Source organism: Typopeltis vanoorti, chromosome 19, assembly GCF_054136105.1.
Source record: "Typopeltis vanoorti isolate ZY-2024b chromosome 19, IOZ_Tvanoo_1.0, whole genome shotgun sequence".
Lineage (NCBI taxonomy): Eukaryota > Metazoa > Arthropoda > Arachnida > Uropygi > Thelyphonidae > Typopeltis > Typopeltis vanoorti.
The window spans coordinates 82557547-82577579 of record NC_143567.1 but is presented as its reverse complement, the minus strand read 5'-3'; the positions used below and the strand labels follow the sequence as shown (position 1 = coordinate 82577579).

The following is a 20033-nucleotide window of genomic DNA, read 5'->3' as shown; positions in this document are numbered from 1 at the left end:
CCCTGAAAATAAGGTCACCATTATCGATTTCCAAAAAAAACAAAACCAATTATGTTGTTCTGAATCTCAGATGATAAGAATCATCCAATAATGGCATAAACACAAAAAAATACTATTTACTGTCTTCCTCATAGCAATTAAACAAAATAAACCATTCTTCACTACTCTCAAACCAGCCAAACTCCTCCTAATAGCAGGAAATTATGACCAACTGAGGAGTATACTAAGTTCAGTGGAATGGGAATGGCTGCTGGATGGAAAGAATATTGACAGTGCCTGGGAAGCATTTAAACAATACTTGAACGTTAAAATGATGCGATATCAGAATGTGTCCGGAGGGTTCAAAGAATAAATAGAGTAGGAGTCAAATGGATGTGTAATCTTATCAAGCAAGAGATTCATAAGAAAAGGATGATGTGGAAGGAATACCATGTGCATAAAGATGACATCTGTTATGAATGTTATAAGCAGCAAGCTAGAATAGTCATAACTGTTGTATGGAAAGCAAAGTCCGCATATGAAAAGAAACTGATTCTGTATTCTAAAGACAACCCACAAGAATTCTATCGATATGCTGCAAGTAAAAGAAAGAATGATTATGAAAGAATAACTCTTTTAAATAACTCTTCTTCATCATGAGGGTTACAGATGAAGAAGAGGTCGTTCAGTTAATGAGTGCCCATCATTTTGTTAAAAGCTATCAACCTGGTGTATGCAACACTGAGTTCACTATTACCTCTTCACTAGATGAAGAAATGCAGGTGTATGAAGTTGAGGTATTAGAGCTGTTGCACAAATTGAATAAGAATTCAGCAATAGGGACAGATATCAGCACATGTGCTAAAAGAGTGTTCAGCTGAACTGGCCATTCCTTTGACCAGGCTGTTTAATATGAGTCTCAGAACAGGGAAGATTCCACAGGAATGGAAGGAATGTATGGTAATTCCATTGCACAAGTGTGGTGCAAAGACTGATGTATCCAACTATCGACCAATTAGTATCTCAGGAGTGGTGGTGAAGATTTTGGAAAAATTGGTTAGGTCCTGCATTCAGAAATGGGTTGACAACGAATCTCTTCTTTGCAATGCAAGGGAATGTCATGTTTTAGCAACTTGCTCACATTCTATAACAATGTTACCACTGAACTAGACAAGGGGAATGGATACACCATGATACTTTTGGATTTTGCTAAGGCTTTTGACAGAATACAGCATGGTAGACTGTTGCACAAATTGGAGAAAATGAGTTTGGGTTATAGAATATTAGCACGGATAAGAGGATGTCTGACTGGCAGATATCAAAAAGTGGTATACAGGGGATCTGAGTCTGCAAGTTTAATAGCAATACCACCATACTTATGTGCTTCAAGAACTATCTTCATTCTGAAGAAAGAAACTTCAAGCCTTGCATCAGACTTTAGACCTATTACCATTTCCCTTGTGATTCTTAGACTCTATCACAAAATCTCACAAACGACTTCAAACAGTATGATTATAGACAGAGAGCTTTTGTTCCTTCGGACAGCTTTGCCGAGAATAAATATCTTCTTTCTTCTCTTCTCTCTCTCTCTCTGATTCCCGACACCACCTTAAGACTCTATACTTCCAAAAGGCTTATGATAATGTCTCCCTTCCTGCTCTCCTTTGAGAGCTGTCTATTGCTGGATGTCCAGAACCCTTTCTTTCCTATGTTACGGAGCTCTACTTGGGTAGCTCCATCACTATCACTACAGGATCACATGCGATTTCTAATCCTGCAGTGTGGGGTGTTCGCTAGGGTGATCCTCTATCTCCCCTTTTCTTTAACTGTGTCACAGAGGAGTTTCTTCACTCCCTTCCTAGCCATATTGGCTACTCTCTAGACGCTTCTTCCTTTAATGCTATGGCTTTTGCGGGCGATCTTATTCTCGCAGCCCCTACTAAGGTAGGCTTGCAGGAACTCTTGATCAGGCAGTTGACTTTTTCTCTATTCGAGGCCTTTCTATTAATGTAGAGAAGTCCTGCTCTTTAGCTCTTATCCTCTCTGGTCGTGACAAGAAGCTTAAAGTTGAGATTATAGAGTTTTTCCCTGCACAGGAGGCCGTTGTTGTGTCGACTTTCTACTATTATAACTATTCTTTGGTCTTTGGGTCAAATCCCCATTATAATCTTAATCGGGTATCACGTGGTACCTCTGAGAGACAATGGAATTTCCTCAAGATCGAGGCAACACCAGAGTATCAGAGTGTCTGAGATCTACCTCTCGTAAAATGCCAAGAAAATTTATATTTCGCTGCGCCACTTAGCGCTATTAGATTAACAATATTATCAATCAAGAAGTAATCTCAGGACAGTACTTAAATGATACCTAGAAACTTTGCAGACGTGGCCAAACTTGACTTTTTTCTAGTCTCCCGCATAGGTTCGTATTATTTTTATAAGAGGTGCATCGGATTCCAGAAATCACAGATAGTCTTAGTTAGATACAAAAGCAAGGTTTATTATATATCAAAAATATGTACATTCAATACTATTACCTTAATTCCCATCTTAAGGGAGTTAATGACAGTCAGGATAGTTAAAATATTACAATACTACAAATATACTTATAACTGATTATGCTGTAATTCTCTAAAGAAAGAATCTTATTTATACTCTTAAATATCTTAATCATGCATGATTATCACAATCTTCCTATTTCTCAGTAGTTCTGTCAAACCACACAAGATAGCATTTATATCTTTTACAATCCCTTTATAAATTAGCAATTCCTCACTCTAGACATATTCGTAACTTCTTACAACATATTAAGGAACTTTATCACAGTGATAGACAGTAAGATTAAAGGCAACCCTCTCTAAACAATAGCAACACAGTTTTATTCAATATCATTAATATTCCCCTTTCTGCTTTATCAACGTGGCACAAATCTCTCATTCACATTCAGTGAAATACAAATAAAGTCTACTTATCTGCCCTTTGGTTCTGTATTGCATCAGTGGTCTACTGGAATCTGCCTCTCCTTAATGTTCACATGGTTCAATCTGGCTTTCTATGGACTGCCAGGCTTATTTCTTCCACAGAGATACGACTGGCCGAGTTCCGCTACTGCCTTTATTGGAATCCTCTGGTATGGAGGCACTGCCACCCTTCACCACCGCGAGAGAAACACCAGGAAATCCAGGAACAAAAAGCCTTTTTTTCAGGGGTGCATGACCCTTATATTTCCCTCTTTTTTTCTTGGCGTTTCTCGCATTTCGCGATGTCCAGCCAACACACTCATGTGGTCTTACGTCACGGTGTCCAGCCTTCTCCGCTATCGCACGTGCACGGATGTCACGCTGTTTGCTTGGGGCAAGCCGCTCCCTCGCGCCACTGCTCCATGACCTTTGGACTTCACCCCCCCCCCCATGTTGAATTTGTGCTAACATTCTATATTTACTAATACATATTACTTTATAAAACTCTGCTAAAGGTTTACACTTTCATTATTGATTTTAACTCATTTATGAATGGTACTAAATACACACTTATTTAATTTCTCATAGCAAAATTTGCTTGATATATTTACATAGCAACAATTTTATACTCAGAGGCAATCACCTGTATTTAAATCCCTTTTTTGTTTGGAAACGCATGTTAGATTGTGATAAGATAGGAGTTCCTAAAATTTCACTCTATCACAATCCAACACAATCGCATGCTTTGACCATCCTGGAAGAGTGGAGATACCTAGGTATCCTGTTCACCCCAAAGGAAAGGTCTTCTATCCCTTCTATCCTAGAAGCTGGGATTGCTTCTTTGAGGAAAGCTCCTTCTCAAGCCCACAGCAAAGACTGTTTCTCCTTTCCCACTATCTCCTACCTAGCGTTTACCACAAATTGGTGCTTGGTAGGACATATATCTCGGTACTGTCCCAAATGGACAGGGACATCCGTTCAGCCGTGAGATCATGGCTCTGACTGCCACCTGAAGCTCCTACTGCATATTTCATGCGAGGGTGAAGGACGGTGGGCTTGGGGTTCCATCACTTAGATGACTGATCCCACGGCTGCGGCTGTCCACAATCACGAAGTTAGAACTATCTTCTTCCTCTATCTGCAGAGAGGTTTTCTATAGCCAATTAATACAAGAAGATTTTAGGCGGGCTACAGGCTGGTCACATTATCAAGGTACCATAATTGAGTCAGCACCCGCAGAACACAAGAGATGGGAATATCTGCTGCACTGTTCTGTAGATGGTGCTCCTTTAAAATAGTCATATCTGGTGTCTCCCCAGCATGATTAGGTAAGGGGATGGCACCAGACTCCTCCCTGGGTTTGAGTATATTGACCTTATCAGGAAAGATCAATGCCTGCCCACTTGAGCCCACACAACTCGATGAGGTAGTGACGACTCACACTACCTCATCGAGGTAGTGACGACTCACACTGTGGGGCTGTCTGCCACTATAGTGAGACAGTTTCATATAGCCCAGTGTTGCTTCCGCAACCATGGGGTCTGCATGCGGAGGCAGGACGCCATGGTCTCCATTCTGAACAACCGCTTTAAGAACAAAAGTTGGGAGACTGTGGTGGAACCACATTATAGGACCTCCACGGGTTTGCCTAAGCCAGACTTGGTGATTAAAAGAGATGGTGATGTTTGGGTAGTTGATGCACAGGTGGTGGAAACAGGGCGCCCACTAGCCTATAGCCATAATAACAAGGTAAACCATTATAAGAATAACCAAGATCTAGTTAGTAAGATACAGGAGGGGCATGGGGCAAACTCCGAGGTTTACCAGCACCACCATCTCGTTACATGGCGTATGGAGTGCAGATAGTTATAAGGACTTAAAACAGCTTGGGCTTACGCAGAAGGATATAAAAGTTCTCTCCTTGAGGGCCCTACAGGGCACACTGGTGGCATGGCATTGCCACCAGAGAATGACTACAATGATAACTAGAACAAGCATAAGGTAAAACACTTGTAAAGGCTTAGGCCTATATCAAGTCTGGATGTGATGTAAGGGTAGTACTGCCCATAACTAGTATAAAGATTAATAAAATAAATAAATTAATTTAAAAAAATGACCAGTGGTTTACCCTAGAAAACTTTTTTAACAGTTCATTAAAAAACCAATTGGTTTTTTAACGAACTGTTTAGATGTTCACAATACCAACAAATGAACTAATTTTTGTAATTTCTAGTAGTTTGTGCTTTAAACTTTTAGTTCTCTTTACCCCTAATTGTTATTAGTCTGACAACTAACGAAACTTGTAGGGTGTTGTTTTTAGTACTTGTTTAGTTTTAAAAACAGTTTTCTTTAATAAAGATGTGGTCACGAAACCAGAATAACTATATTAAAAATTAATTTGTATCAAAGTCAATTTGGATTAGAACTGATTTGAACTGACAGTTAATTTTTAATTAACTATCAGTTCAATTATGTTGATTGTAATTTAGGTTTCCTAATTATCTTAATGAGTAATTGACCTAGTGTATAACTGACAGGGGGCACAAGGCTATACAAATAGTTGAAAGGGAGCACTAGGCAAAAAAAGATTAAGAAGCACTGTTCTAGATGTTCTCCATTCATGATGCAGTTGATATTTTCAATGTTTCTGCCTATTTTCATTGTCTTGTTATTGCTGATTTCCATACCAAATTTATTACAACAGTTATCAATTTAGTCAAGGAATCTTGCAGACTTGTATGAATTTATTTAAAAGTATAACATCATCTACATAAAGTAAAGAGGTGAGATTAACATCTCCAATTTTGATATCAGATTTAATAACCACATTCCTTAATAATGTGATCCATATAAATAATGAGTAACAGAGGGGGATAACGTACATCCTTATCTGATACCAGATTTAACATCAAACCATTTTCTTGTACTTCCTTCAATTCTAACTGCTAACTTACAACCTAAATCAAGACGAAGTATTGTATGATATAATCCCCCATTGATGCCATATAACTAGCAATTTGAATAGCTTTTCTCTTGGCACCTGATCATATGTCTTTTCCACATCTATAAAACTTAAATACAGATCTTTGATTCCATGATTTTGCAACTATTTGTCATAAAGTGAAAATATGATCCTGACAAACTTTGATTAGCCTGAATCCAGCTTGTTCTTCACCAAGCTTCCCTTCCACAATCCTTCTTAGCCATTTCTCAAGTATACTTGCATAAATATTACCAGGAACACTCAGTAGGGAAATACTTTTGTAATTCTCACATTGTTTTATTTCCCTTTTTATATATATGGGTACAACGGGAGCTCTAATCCAATATCACCTGGAATTAATCCCTCTGTAGAAATTCTGAACTATGTAGTGCAGCCACTGCAAGACTTTTATAATTCCGTACTTGACCATTTCTAGTTAAATATCATCTACTCCAACTGCCTTTTCACATTTCAGGGTTCTGATGGCTTTTTCTATTTCAAGTATGGATATGTATTCTTGACTGCATGTCTATTGAGTGTTTTTTTTTTTTATCACTGTGCTGTCAGTGCTTGTTTCATTTAGCAATTTTTCAAATTAATTACCCCATACATCAAGGACATCTTTTTCTACAATTTATGTAAGCTTTATTATCTCTAATTCCTTTTACAACACTCTTTCTGCCATTTCTTTTTCAAAAAGCCTCCAAAATACTTTGCCACCTTCCTGATATTTATTTTCTATGTTCTTACCAAAGTCTTCCCATGGCTTTTGTTTAGCTTTCTTACATTTGTCTCTGTATTCTCCAAGAGCACAAACTGACTTATTCACCAGGAACTTTTGATATGCTTTCTTCTTTTCCTTTAATGCCACTTTAACTTCCTGTGTCCACCATGGAGTTCTGATTTTTGTATCCTTGAAGACAACCTTACCATATGCTTCTATGGCTGAGGTAATCAATGCTTTCTTCAGGGCTTGTCACTAAATCTCCAAGGGTTGGTTCCTGTTCCCAAACTCATTGTTTCTTCAATAATGTTTGTGTGTTTTTAGTCTGCAGTTCACCTCTCAGAGCTGTTCAACTTTTATTTGCTTTAAACTTTTCTTATTTGTTCTTCTTTTCAATCATCATCATCATTAAATTCCTGATATATGCTCTGAAGAGGTGTACAGGATATGATAGTACTACAAGAAAAATTTACATCATTACTAACTTCCTATCTACAATTTTACTCCAAATCAGTCTGTTAAATGTCAAGATTCCAATATTATCAGGTCTTATATTTCTGTCTTCTAAGGCACTTTTACTGTATCAATCCACCTATATCTTGGTCTTCCTATGGATTCAGGAAGTAGAAGATACCAGGTTAGTAGGAAATCTTTTTCCTACTAACCTGGTAGAGAAAAACTGCTTTGCTAATCTTTCCTCTCCCATTCTGCTTAAGTGACCATACCATCTGAGATTAGCTCTGCTAATGCATTCCTGGATGCTGACAATATCAAGTTCTTTCCTAATATCCTCGTTTTTAATATGATATTGCCTTTGATGCCATCTGTTCATGCCCCTAATCTTTCTGGACTCTCATATCTGCAGTCTAGTCTTCGGTCAAGTGTTTTACTTCTAACCAGCTCTCAGATCCATAAGTTAAAATTGGTTTGAACACTGATTTGTATACAGTTAATTTAGTGTTTCAGCTAATTTCTCTCTTATTCCATACAAATTTATGTATTTAGATGGAATAAGTTCTTCCTACCATACCAGCTTTGTTGATTCTGTTGTCTATTTCCATTTTTAATTTACTATCTTCACTAAAAATCATGTCTAAGTAGCTGAAATGTAAGGTTCTCCATTCACAGTTGATATTTTCAATGTTTCTGCCTATTTTTCATTGTCTTTGCCTTTTTAATGCTGACCTGCATACCATATCTATTACAACAGTTATTCAATTTAGTTAGAGAATCTTGCAGATTTGTAGAGGATTTATTTAGAAGTATAACATCGTCTGCATAAAGCAAAGAGCTGACATTAACACCTACTATTTTGATATCAGGTCCAATACCACTTTCTTTCATAGTGTGATCCATATAGATAATGAATGACAGAGGGGATAATGTACATCCTTGTCTCACACCAGATTTAACATTAAACCATCTTCCTGTACTTCAATTCTAACTGCTGAAACTCAAATAAAGACTAAGTATTGCTTGATATAATACCCCATGAACACCATATAACTGTAGCATTTTGAATAGCTTCTCTCTTTGCATCTTGTCATATGCCTTTTTCAGATCTACAAAACTTAAATACAGATCTTTGTTATAATCCCATGATTTCTCAACTATCTGCCGTAAAGTGAAAATCTGATCCTGACAGCCTCTATTTAGCCTGAATCCAGCTTATTCTTCACCAAGCTTTTCTTCCACAATTCATCTGAACCTTTTCTCAAGTATACTTGCATATATCTTACCAGGAACACTCAGTAATGAAATGCCTCTATAATTCTCACATTTAGTTTTATTTTTCTTTTCATATATGGGTACTATGAGAGCTCTACTCCATTCATCTGGAATTCGTCCCTATGTCCAGGCCTTCTGAACTATGTAGTGCAGCCATTGTAAATAAGACTTTTATACCTCCATACTTGAGCATTTCTGGTCAAATATCATCTACTACTGCTACCTTTCCACATTTCAGGCTTTTGATGGCTTTTTCCACTTCAAGTAATGATATGTATTCCTGACTGCATGCCTGGTCAGTGTTTTTTACCACTGTGCTATCATCACTGCTTGTTTCATTTAGCAATTTTTTGAAGTAATTACTCCATACATCAAAGATACCTTTTTCTCCTCTTTTCATGTCACTTTTACTGCAGACTTACCTCCATTTCTGTGCTTCTATGTTCTTGCCAAAGCTCTCCCATGACTTTTGTTGAGCTAGTTTTACACAGGTGTTTAGATTTCTTACATTTGTCTCTTTATTCTCTAAGAGCACAAGCTGACTTATTTGCCAGGAACTTTAGATATCCTTTTTTCTTTTCTTTCACTGCCTGTTTAGCTTCCTGTGTCCACCATGGAGTTCTGATTTTTATATCCTTGCAGACAACCTCATCACATGCCTCTCTGGCAGAATCAATCAGTGTTTTCTTCAAGGCTTGCCACTGAATCTCCAAGGTTTGGTTCCTGCTCTCAAACTCTTTCATTTTTTCTTGAATAATATTTGTGTATTTTAGTCTGCAGTTTACATCTAAGAGCTGCTCAACTTTTATTCTCTTTAAAACTTTCTTACATGTTCTTTTCAATATGAAATTCAATTTTAACCTGGTCAAGACTAAATGGTGATCACTTCCAATTTCGAATCCTCTGTACACTCTGGTGTCCTGCACCAGAGTGTACAGAGACAATAAATGAGACTTGTCGGACCATAGGCACAAATAAGTCTCATGGTCCAGTTCCCCATTCTCATATTTGCCCACATCGCTCTACTTGAGACTGCCTACCATTCAAGAAGATTAACCTCTTATTTAGTTTTGAATACACTATGGCTACTGCTTCTTTTCCTTGATTGTCAATGCTGAATATATTATTTTGTATTTATTACTCAGAAAGATCTCATCAGTTTTTGTCTTTTTTTGTTTTGGTCACCCTTATTATGTCAATCTGGTATTTATCCAGTTCCTCAGCTGGCTCCATTTCTTTGCCATTCAGGCTTCTTATGTTGATAATACCGATCTTGAACTCTGGTGATATAGAGTTGGGGTAAGTTTCAGGATTTGTTCCAGTAGCTGACTTTTTTGCTGTTTGACCTGATTCCCTGGCAAAAACAACGGGGGGAGGGGGCCTTGTTTAACTGAGAGATACCCCAGCCAGCATGAAATTCTGTCATGTTGTACCATCATTTGAAATTTTGGTTTAAGCCAATAAGGATACAATTTGGTCAGTTAAATCCCAAATTTCCAGCCCATCCTCATCCGTTCAGTATCCAGGTAGATAGCTAACAGGGTGCACCATGAGAAGGTGAGGATTGGACATTAGGTCAGAAGTCCTGGTCAGTTCTCCGCATTCCTTTGAAGGCTATGTGGAGGTCTCCTCTCAGTTATATAGCTTTGATCCTTAAGCACTCCTTGCTTTCAATGTGAAATTCAATTTTATCCTGCTCAAGACTAAATGGTGATCACTTTCAATTTCAAATTCTCTCTACACCGGTGTCTTGCACCAGGGAGAAAGCATCTCTATCAACAATGACATAGTCAATGAGACTTTTCTTATTTCTTGCCTCTTCTCTCCATGTGAATTTGTGCATATTTTTATGTTGGAACATTGTGTTAGTAATACAGGTATCTGCTAATATTATTAGCTTTGCTCTTTTCTCCAAATTTTTCCAAAATATTTTTGTATGTCTGACAATCATTTCCTACTCTACTATTTAGATCCCCAACAAGGACCAATTTTTCATTGTGTCAGTGGCTTTCTCCAAAGCCTCAAAAAATTCCTCCACTTCTACTTTAGTAGAACCTTCTGCAGGACCATAGGCACAAATAAGTTTCATTGTCCAGTTCCCCATTCTGATATTTGTCCACATAACTCTACTTGAGACTGCCTGCCATTCAGAAAGATTAGCCTCATATTTAGTGTCGAGTTGGGGTGTGTTTCAAGATTTGTTGCAATAGCGGACTTTTTTGCTGTTTGCCCTGGTTTCCTGGAGAAAAGAACGGGGGCCTTGTTTAACAGGACAATGTCACAGTGGCATGAAATTGTCATGTTGTACCATTTTTGTTTGTGGTTTAAGCCAACAAGAATATAATTGGGTCAGCTAAATCCCAAATTTCCAGCCCATCCTCATATCCAGTATCCAGGTAGATATCTAACAGGGTGTATCACAAGGTGAGGATTGGACATTAGGTCAGAAGTCCTAATCAGTTCTCTGCATTCCTTTACAGGCTATGTAGAGGTCTCCTCTCGGTTATACGGCTTTGACCCTTAATCACCCTAGTTATAAGATCTACAATAGAAATGTGAAGGCCTTACTATTACACTTAGGTTTGCATTAGAAACATCCACCTAATAACACATTGGTCCACCTCTGTGCAATATAAATATATAAATCAAGTGGATATTAAATCCAGCATTATTTCAAAGCTGAATGTAGAAATTATGAAAGCTTTGTAAAAAAGTTCTCTTACGAAATATACATCTCTCTGACATTTCAAGTTCCTTAGCACTGAATGAGAATTTTTGCTCTCTTAAGGTTTCTGAAGAAAAACAACAAATCAGAATGGACCAATAGAAGGCATATATGAGGGTAGTCTGAAAAGTTCTCGGCCCTAACAATAAAAAAACGAATTTATAATTTCAAAATTATTTTTCAACATAATCTCCTTAAGACTAATACATCAATTCTAGCGATGCTCCAGCACCCATTATCCTGTCCTTGTAGTGGTTCTCAGTAAGATCTGAAAATACCCCTCTACAGTTGCATTCATCTCTAGATTCGGAAGAAAAACGTTGACCATTGAGGAAGAATTTCAGTTTTTGGGAAGAGATAGAAGTCAGAGGGAGCCAAATCTGGGAATAGGATGGCTGTTCCAACAATTCATAGTGCCGATCCCTTAATTTTCTCATTGCCAAAACACCTTTGTGAGCAGGTGCATTGTCCTGATGTTTATTTATTTATTCAGTCCTGATTGTTTTTTTTTTTATTCAGCAAACCGGATCTTTCCTCACGAATATTTTCGTCTAGTCTGGTTAAAAGATTGGAATAATATTCCTCAGTTACTGTTTAATCCTTTTCAAGATAATTCATAAACAAAATGCCTTTAGCATCCCAAAACACCGATGGCATGACCTTTTCTGCTGATAGAACCGACTCTGTCTTCTTTGGCGCTGAACAACTGGCTTCTGTTCACTGTTTTGACTGCTGTTTGGATTCTGGTGAGTAATGGTGGATCCAAGTCTCATCCGTAGTAATGAATCGATGCAAAAAATCAGTTTTACTCTTGTTAAAATGCTCCAAGCACTGTTAAGAGATTTTCATGCTAGTGTATTTTTGATCTGCTGTGAGCAAGCACAGCACCCATCTTGTGCAAAGCTTTTTCATTTGCAATTCTTCATGCAAAATATATCCTACATGTTCTTTTGAAATGCCTATAGTTTCAGCCATTTCATGCACTTTGACTCACCAGTCATCCAATACCATATCATGCACTTGATCAATGATTTCTAGTGTTGTTGCACTTGTTGGATATTCTTTACATGGATCATCTTCAAGGCTGGTATGGCCACGTTCAAAATCGACAGCCCATTTGTTAATTTTCGAAAACAAAGGAGAAGAGTGCCCATAAACTTTTATGAACTTCAAATGAATTTCTTTTGGCATTAAACCTTTTACGGAGAATTTTATAACTGTACGATACTCAATTTTATCCATTTCAAGGGATACACTTTTGCTTCAGACAGCTGTATAAAACAAACTACTTGATAGAATGACTTGCAATTTCACATGGGTGCTTATGACAGATGTACCAACTTAGGGGAAAAAAAAAACTTTCCGATAGTGTCACCATCTATGGTCGAGGCAGAGAACTTTTCAGACCACCCTCGTATATATCACCCAAGTGTCTATATATATAGACACTTGGGCAAGCACTCATCAATTTTTTTATTTTTTTATTTTTTTTTATTTTTTTTTTTTACAAATCTTTCATAGTTTCTATATTCAGCTTTGAAATAATGCTGGATTTAATATCCACTTGATTTATATAAATTTGCATCGTTGAACTGAAGCCTTTAGGCTCTTTATTTTAGTAAATCTATTGTTTGTATTTTTATCTTTTATTTCTTTATTCATGTATTTTATTACTTTATATGTTTTGGGTTGAGGCTTAAATATATCCTTTTCTAATTCTGTTATGAAATTGTTCCATCTCTCTTTATATTTTTTCCTTACTTCTCATTTTGGAATTGCAAATGTCTAATTTCCAAAACAATAAAAGCAGAAATACAGTATAAAAGAAAACTATTTCTAGTGCACTCTTCTATTGTTTTGGAATTTAGCTATTTATGGTAACTGTCCATTTTTGTTTTTATTATATTTTCTATTTCTTTGTTCCAGTTTCGTATTCCTCTTTTCTAATCTATTTGCAGGGCAGATCTCTGTAGATATGGATGGAGATGGTCAGCTAATGGGTCCCTGTAGTGTTCAGTGTTTGTGGGATGATAACCAACAGATCTAGGCATGCCAAGAAAAATTACCCCAGCCCATAACACAATCTTTGCCAGCCTGTTGAACCTCAAGTGTGCAACCAGGGAATAGGGCTTCATACTGTTCATGCCAAATGCAAACCTGTCCATCAGTATGTGCAGCAGGAAATGAGACTCATCACTCCGGACAACCTACTTCCATCTTCGATATTCCTTGACCCATGCGAGCTGTTCGGGATGCCTGGCTGTCATCATAGGTGCCCTTGTTGGTCTGTGAAACCACAGGCAAAGCAAGATACGATGCATGGTGCATGTGGAAATGGGTCAAACTGCTCCGCTGTTGTATTTCTGGATGAGCTGTGTGACTGTTGCATTCATTGCTGAGATACCAGTCATGACACCCAATGCTCACCTATAGAATCAATCACATGTGGCTGACAATGTGAGCCTTTCTGCTGGATGTCTGTTCATGATTAACATAGTCCTGTGCACCCATAATACAGTAGTATGGGATCAACCAACAAGTGCAGCTGTTGTCAAAATACTGGCACCTGCCCTCCAGGCCCCAACTATCTGCCTGTGGTTAAATTGGCTTACATTTCCCCATTACTGATTACATACAGAGGATAGGCGTGCCCATTATAGTAGCCACACATGATGTTGGTATCACTTCATTATCGTGCTGAATATGTAAATCGGGGGGGGCTAATGGAATACTTCAGTGTATATGAATCAGAGCCATGGAAAAATGACGAGCATATATTTGTACAAAGTATTTATATAAAAGATTAAAGATATTTCGGTTATAATGTATAACAAATGATTAGTTATATAAACGGACAAAGCAAAAAAGGCACTGTCAGTGAAATAAAGTGATGTATATGGAAATGCACTTATGCTGAGAATGGACATTGAAGAAGTCCCAAGGATAGCGTTAATGCGGATCCTAGAAAGAAAAAGGAAAGAACTACACTCATTTTACAAAGAATGACAGAAAAAAGAAGGCTGGTTGAGAGAGTTGGAGAGAAGCAGAATTAGTTGAAAGCGATGTATCCCAGCCTTACATGCCTAATTTTTCTTTCCTTAATCTGACAGTGCTGCTCTAATTTGTGAGACATAAAGACAATGTGATTTGTTTCATTAATCTTTAATGTGACTTAATATGGATACTTAATTATGTAATTTTATTAGCTATTTTTTCTCCCTGGATGCCTAATACCATGCATCATGATATTATAAAACAAAATAAAAATTACCCATTTAGCAGAACACTTCTTGTAGTTGTGCTTTACTGGCAGTACAATAGGTAAGGTAACAGTTGGCACCCATGATAGATGGTGAGTGAGAACAGCTGTCATCAAGGTTGTAACAAAGCTAGATTTAAAAAATAAAAATAAAATAAATAAATAAATATGAAATGCTATATTATTTAAAGAGGAATAATAATTATATATTTTTCATGATAGATAAACCCTGGCTAACAAGTATTTTTCCAAGATGCACACAGTCATTGCTACAATAAACACATTACACACAACAAACTATCACTACAATGAACTGTCAACATGTCCTGATGAAAACCAAAAGCATTACAGTAAGTATAAAATCTTGCACGGTAAGTTAATTTAGTTAATCTATCCAGCTCAGTTTTACAAGGATATCAAGTCAAAATATAAAGAAAATACAATGTATTGTGTTTTTCTTCTTTTGTCTTAAATATAAATTGACTACGTTGTTGTCATCCAGTAGCATCCTCTAGCAAGAAGGTTGCAGCAGATGAGCAGCTCTTCTCCATTTCTCTCTGTCTGTCACCTCCTTCATTCTTAAACTAGTCCATTCTACGATGTCATAGAACCACTCTCTAGTTGGTCTTCCACGTCTTCTCTTCCCCTCAACTTTCCCTTGTAATATAGTTCTTGTCAGGTGTCCCAAAGAACCTCTCAGAAGATGTCCTGCAAATCTGGACTTTCTTTGCATAATATTCTTTAGCAGTGTTCTTTCCATCCCAACTCTTCTTAAAACTTCTTGATTTGATATTCTCTCTGCATAGCTAATCTTTTCCATCTTTCTATAACACCACGTTTCCATTGCATTAATTCTTTTTATATCTCTCTTTCTGAGTGTCCATGACTCACTTCCATAACTTGCAATACTCCAAACTGTTGCTTTAACTATTCCAATTCTAACACCTATTTTAATATTCTTGTTTATTAAAATTCCCTTCATTTCCATAAATGCAGATTTAGCTTTGCCTATTCTATTTCTCTAGCAAGAGGGTTGCAGAGGGTAGCAAGACCAGAAATGCAAACGTGGGCTCAGAAAAAATCTCATTTTGCATGAGAAACCAAGGGCTTGGAATCAGAAATGAAAGAGGTGAAAGATTATTTCAATTCTGTGAAACCAATGACCTAATAATTGCCAACACACTGTTTAAACATCCTCCCAGAAGACTATATACCTGGAAAAGCCCTGAGGACATCTATAGAAACTAAACTGACTATATAATAATAAGCAAAAGATTCCGAAATGAAATAACACCAACAAAAATATATCCTGGAGCAGACATTGGATCGGACCACAACCCAGTAATTGCAAAAATCAAAATAAAACTTAAGATACCAAGCCAACCATTTATAAGAGTAACTTATAATTCAGACTCACTTAACAACCAAGAAGTTAAAGACTGCATTATAAAAGAATTCACAAAATCCCTTAACAAGTCATCACAACTCGCACGGAAAATAGAACACCAATTGATGAAATTAACATGAACTGGGAAACATTGATGAATAGCATCAATGAAGCAGCCAAAAATACACTCCCACAATGAAAAAGGAAAAGGAATAAACCTTGGATGAATGAAAAAATACTGACGTTGATGGAACAAAGAACAAAGTTGAAGAACAAACCTGAATATAAAAGCAAGAATGAAGAAATAAAAAAAAAGAATGCAGGAAAGCCAAAGAGGAATGGATTAAATATAAATGTATAGATATAGAAAACCTTGATAGAAAATACAGAAGCAGAGAAATGCATGAAAAGATCAGAGAAATGACAAGCAGGACAAATACAGCAAACCATGCAAGTTCATTAGAGACTCAAGAGACCATATTCTAATGGATAAAAAAGAAATCATGGAAAGATGGATTGAATACACAAGGAAATTATATGAACAACAAAGAAATGATATTCCTGAACAGACTGATTTAGAAGGACCATCCATTTTACTCTGTGAAGTTGAAAAAAAATGCCGTCAGAAAACTAGAACCACATAAAGCTGCAGGAATAGATAACATCTTGGCAGAATGGTTGAGGGCTCTCGATGAAAGAGGACTGAAATTTCTAACAAAATTATGCAATAAAATATACGAGACTGGATTTCTACCCAAAGATATTAATCACTCAATTTTCATTCCAATTCCCAAAAAAAAAAAAAAAAAAAGCTACAAGATGTGAAGAGTTCAGGACAATCAGCCTCATCAGTCAAGTATCAAAAGTCCTCCTATACATTATTCTTGAAAGAAATAAAAGAAAAATAAACATAGAAATAAATGATACACAAAGTAGCTTCAAGGAAAATGTAGGTACAAGAGAAGGTATTTTCAACGTCAGAATTCACAGAAAGATATCTAGAAAAACAAAAAGATGTGTACCTCTGCTTCATAGATTACAAAAAGGCATCCAACAATGTCCAACATGAACAATTAATTGAAATCCTTTCAAAAATAGGCATAGATGGAAAAGACATTAGGCTATTAACTAATCTTTACCGGGAACAGACTGCATCTTTGAGAATAAACAGAGAGACCTCAGAAGAATTCCCAGTTCAGAAAGGTGAGATAAGGCTGTGTCTTTTCTCCAATTCTCTTTAATCTGTACACAAAAGAAATATTTAATAAAATTAGTAACCTCAAAGGAATCACTGTAGGGGGCAGAAATATTAACAACCTAAGATATGCAGATGATATTCTTCTAGCTGAAAATAAATATGACCTCAAAACTCTTATAGATGAAACCCTCTAGTATACTGAACAGTATGGCCTCAGTTTCAACTTTAAAAAGACAAAAATCATGATAATTTCAAGAGAAAAGAAAATACCAAAAATATGCATCAATATAAAAGGAAATAAATTAGAACAGGTGCAAAAAGTGAGTTGAGGTAAAAGTGTCAATGAGTGTACAGACTATAGTCTATAATACATAATCTCCAATCTGAGTGTGAAAAAACTGGAGGCCTTTGAAATGTGGATGCTGCAAAGAATTATGAGCATATCATGGAAAGACAAATGAAGAGGTACTAGAGATGGCAGGCATAAACAGGAGCCTGATGAAAGAAATTAAAAAGAGAAAACTCAGATATTTTGGACACATTCTGAGACATAACTGCCTACAAAGGACACTTCTCAAAGGAACTGTTGAGGGAAAGAGAAACAGAGGAAGACAAAGATTGAAGTGGATGAAAAATATAGAAGACTGGACCTATCTCTCATATGAGGAATGCAGCAGAGAGACACAGAATAGGACATGGTGGAGACACATGGTAGTCAATCTCCTGGAGGGAGAAGACACCTGACAGGAACAGGAATTCTATTTCTAATGTCCAACTCTGAAGTTCCTTTCTCTGAGATCCAGTTACCTAAATATTGAAATCTTTCTTCCACATCTTATCTTTACATTATCTCCTATTTTTCTGCCCATTATCATTATCTTGGTCTTCTTTGTGTTAATCCTTAGTCTGTACTCTTTACAAGAGTTTTCAATTCTTTGAACAATTTGTTGTAATCCATTTTCACTTTCTGCCATCACCACTACATCATCTGCATATCTTAAGTTATTAATGATGCTTCCATTTATTTTTATTTCTTCTTCTACATCCTCAAGTGCTTTTCTAAGCATCTAAGCACTATAAAGGTTAAACAATAATGGTGATATACAGTGTAGTCAATTTTTATTGACTACACTGTAAAATATTTTTAGATATTACCTATGTAACTATAGCTTGTAAAAAAGCCAAAGGAAAGGAATTATGCCTTATTAGTATAGTAAGTCAGCAATCAAAAAAAGTTCGCAACAACTTGCAAATATTTAGGCACCTAAAACAAAGACTTTTGGCAAAAGAGAACACAAGTGACGTCATCGTGCTGGAGGGTGATCACAGACACTTCAGAGAGGAAACAAAGAACAAGGAGGACTTTTAAGGAGCTGAGGAGAAAGAAAAAGTGAGATTATTAGGTGTTCTGGGGGCTGGAGGTTTTGTAGCTCATACCGCTTGACTCAGAGGGTACACTCACGGTTTGTTGGTGGAGTTTCGTAGATGGTCCCTCTCCCTGAAATTCTCTAGGCAGTTCCCAAGTATGTCTGCTGATGTATCTCACAGTATAGCAGGGCACATTCCCAGTGATCTCAAGCTCAACGGACTGGGACCAGATGGACATACGTCGAAGGCAAAATGATAGTCTCCTCAACTACCTACCAGTGTAAACGACAGGCAGCTGCCAACAGAGAAAAAAAAAAGAGAAAGAAATGTCCATATCAAAGCAAAGACATGAGTTGTTCCAAAGGAAACTTTGTTCATAGTGAAGGACTGTTTACAAGGTAGAAACTGTGAGTAACCACATCATGTCAATGTTATTGCATTGTAGATATGTGTAACTGTATGTAATTGTTAAATAAGAGTTTGTCCTAAGATTGTACTATACTAAGTAGTGTTAGAATTGCATGAGAGCAGAATTGTATATGTTTTAATCGAGTAATGTATTTTATGGAGTTAGCTATGCTGCGAGGAACAGTTATTCCCCACTATTTGTCTTGTTTGTAATTACAATTTCTTTTGTTAGAATAAATGCCTTTGTTGAACAGCATTCTAATTCTGATCATTGCCATTGCACTATCTTAAAATATTTATGAATCTGTGTATTTAATTGATGTTGCCATGACTTGCTATATGGATACGAGTAAGTTAACTAGATATTGCCATTGATCCATTTTTCGATTCCTCATTCTCTATTATCTAGTCTGACTGGCACAGCCATAAATCAAATAAATTTGTCAGACTGGAGAGTGTGAGAAATTGAATAAACCACAATCATGTAGCCAGCAATAACCATATTTTGAGTCTGCTACATGTGTGTTAGGAACAAAGGGCTAGAGCAGGAAGATAAGGGGGGATGCAAATTAAGATAGAGGGAAGTAACATTGTAGTATAAATAAGCTTTGTGAGATAGCACGATCAATCCAGTATAAAGGATTAAATGTAAAACGAGCAAGACTTTCCTTAAATCAGTGCAGTCTAAGAAATAACACAAAAAAACAAAGAAAACTAAAAATCCTACACAATATTTTACATAAGCACTATAATGAATTATGGAAAAGATCCAGCCCAATCCTATAACCAATGCTATTTTAAAATTGCTATTGGAAACTGTAAAAATACCATCTTCTTGACACCAAACTGAATTTATTCGTAAATGATGTCACAATTCATGTCACAAATTAGAACTGTTGGGAGTAATCCTGGAGGAAATACTGAATAACACTCATTCATGTTTCGTATTACAACTACAAAATAAAAGATGGGAAGAAACTAGCTGAGGTCAGGAAAATGGCAGGAAACAGAACAAAGGAAAGGCAGGAGCCATATAATCATGAAGTACACACAATGACAACAACAAGTAAAAATGCAAATGATAATGGGAATCCTAAGAAATGAAAATTTTACATCATTAACTTCCTACAAACAATTTTTCTCCAAATTAGTCTGTTATCAGGATGCCAATACTGATCTTATATGTCAGTCTTTTAAAGCACTTCTTACTGATGTTGGTACTCTTTGGATATTTTTTTCCTGCCATCAAACAACTGTTTCGGTAACCTTTCCTCTCCCATTCTGTTCAAGCAACTATACCACCAGTGATCAACGC

The 20033-nt window shown here is 36.6% G+C and overlaps 1 protein-coding gene across 1 annotated transcript in view; it reads right to left on the bottom strand.

Moving 5' to 3' along the window:
• Nucleotides 1-20033, bottom strand: part of LOC150096301 (folliculin-interacting protein 1-like) — a 159922-nt gene that overhangs the window by 99321 nt on the left and 40568 nt on the right. The window contains exon 4 of the mRNA XM_090409026.1: nucleotides 14370-14487. Coding sequence (XP_090265152.1) covers nucleotides 14370-14487 — 118 coding nt within the window. The remainder of the gene's footprint in view (nucleotides 1-14369; nucleotides 14488-20033) is intronic.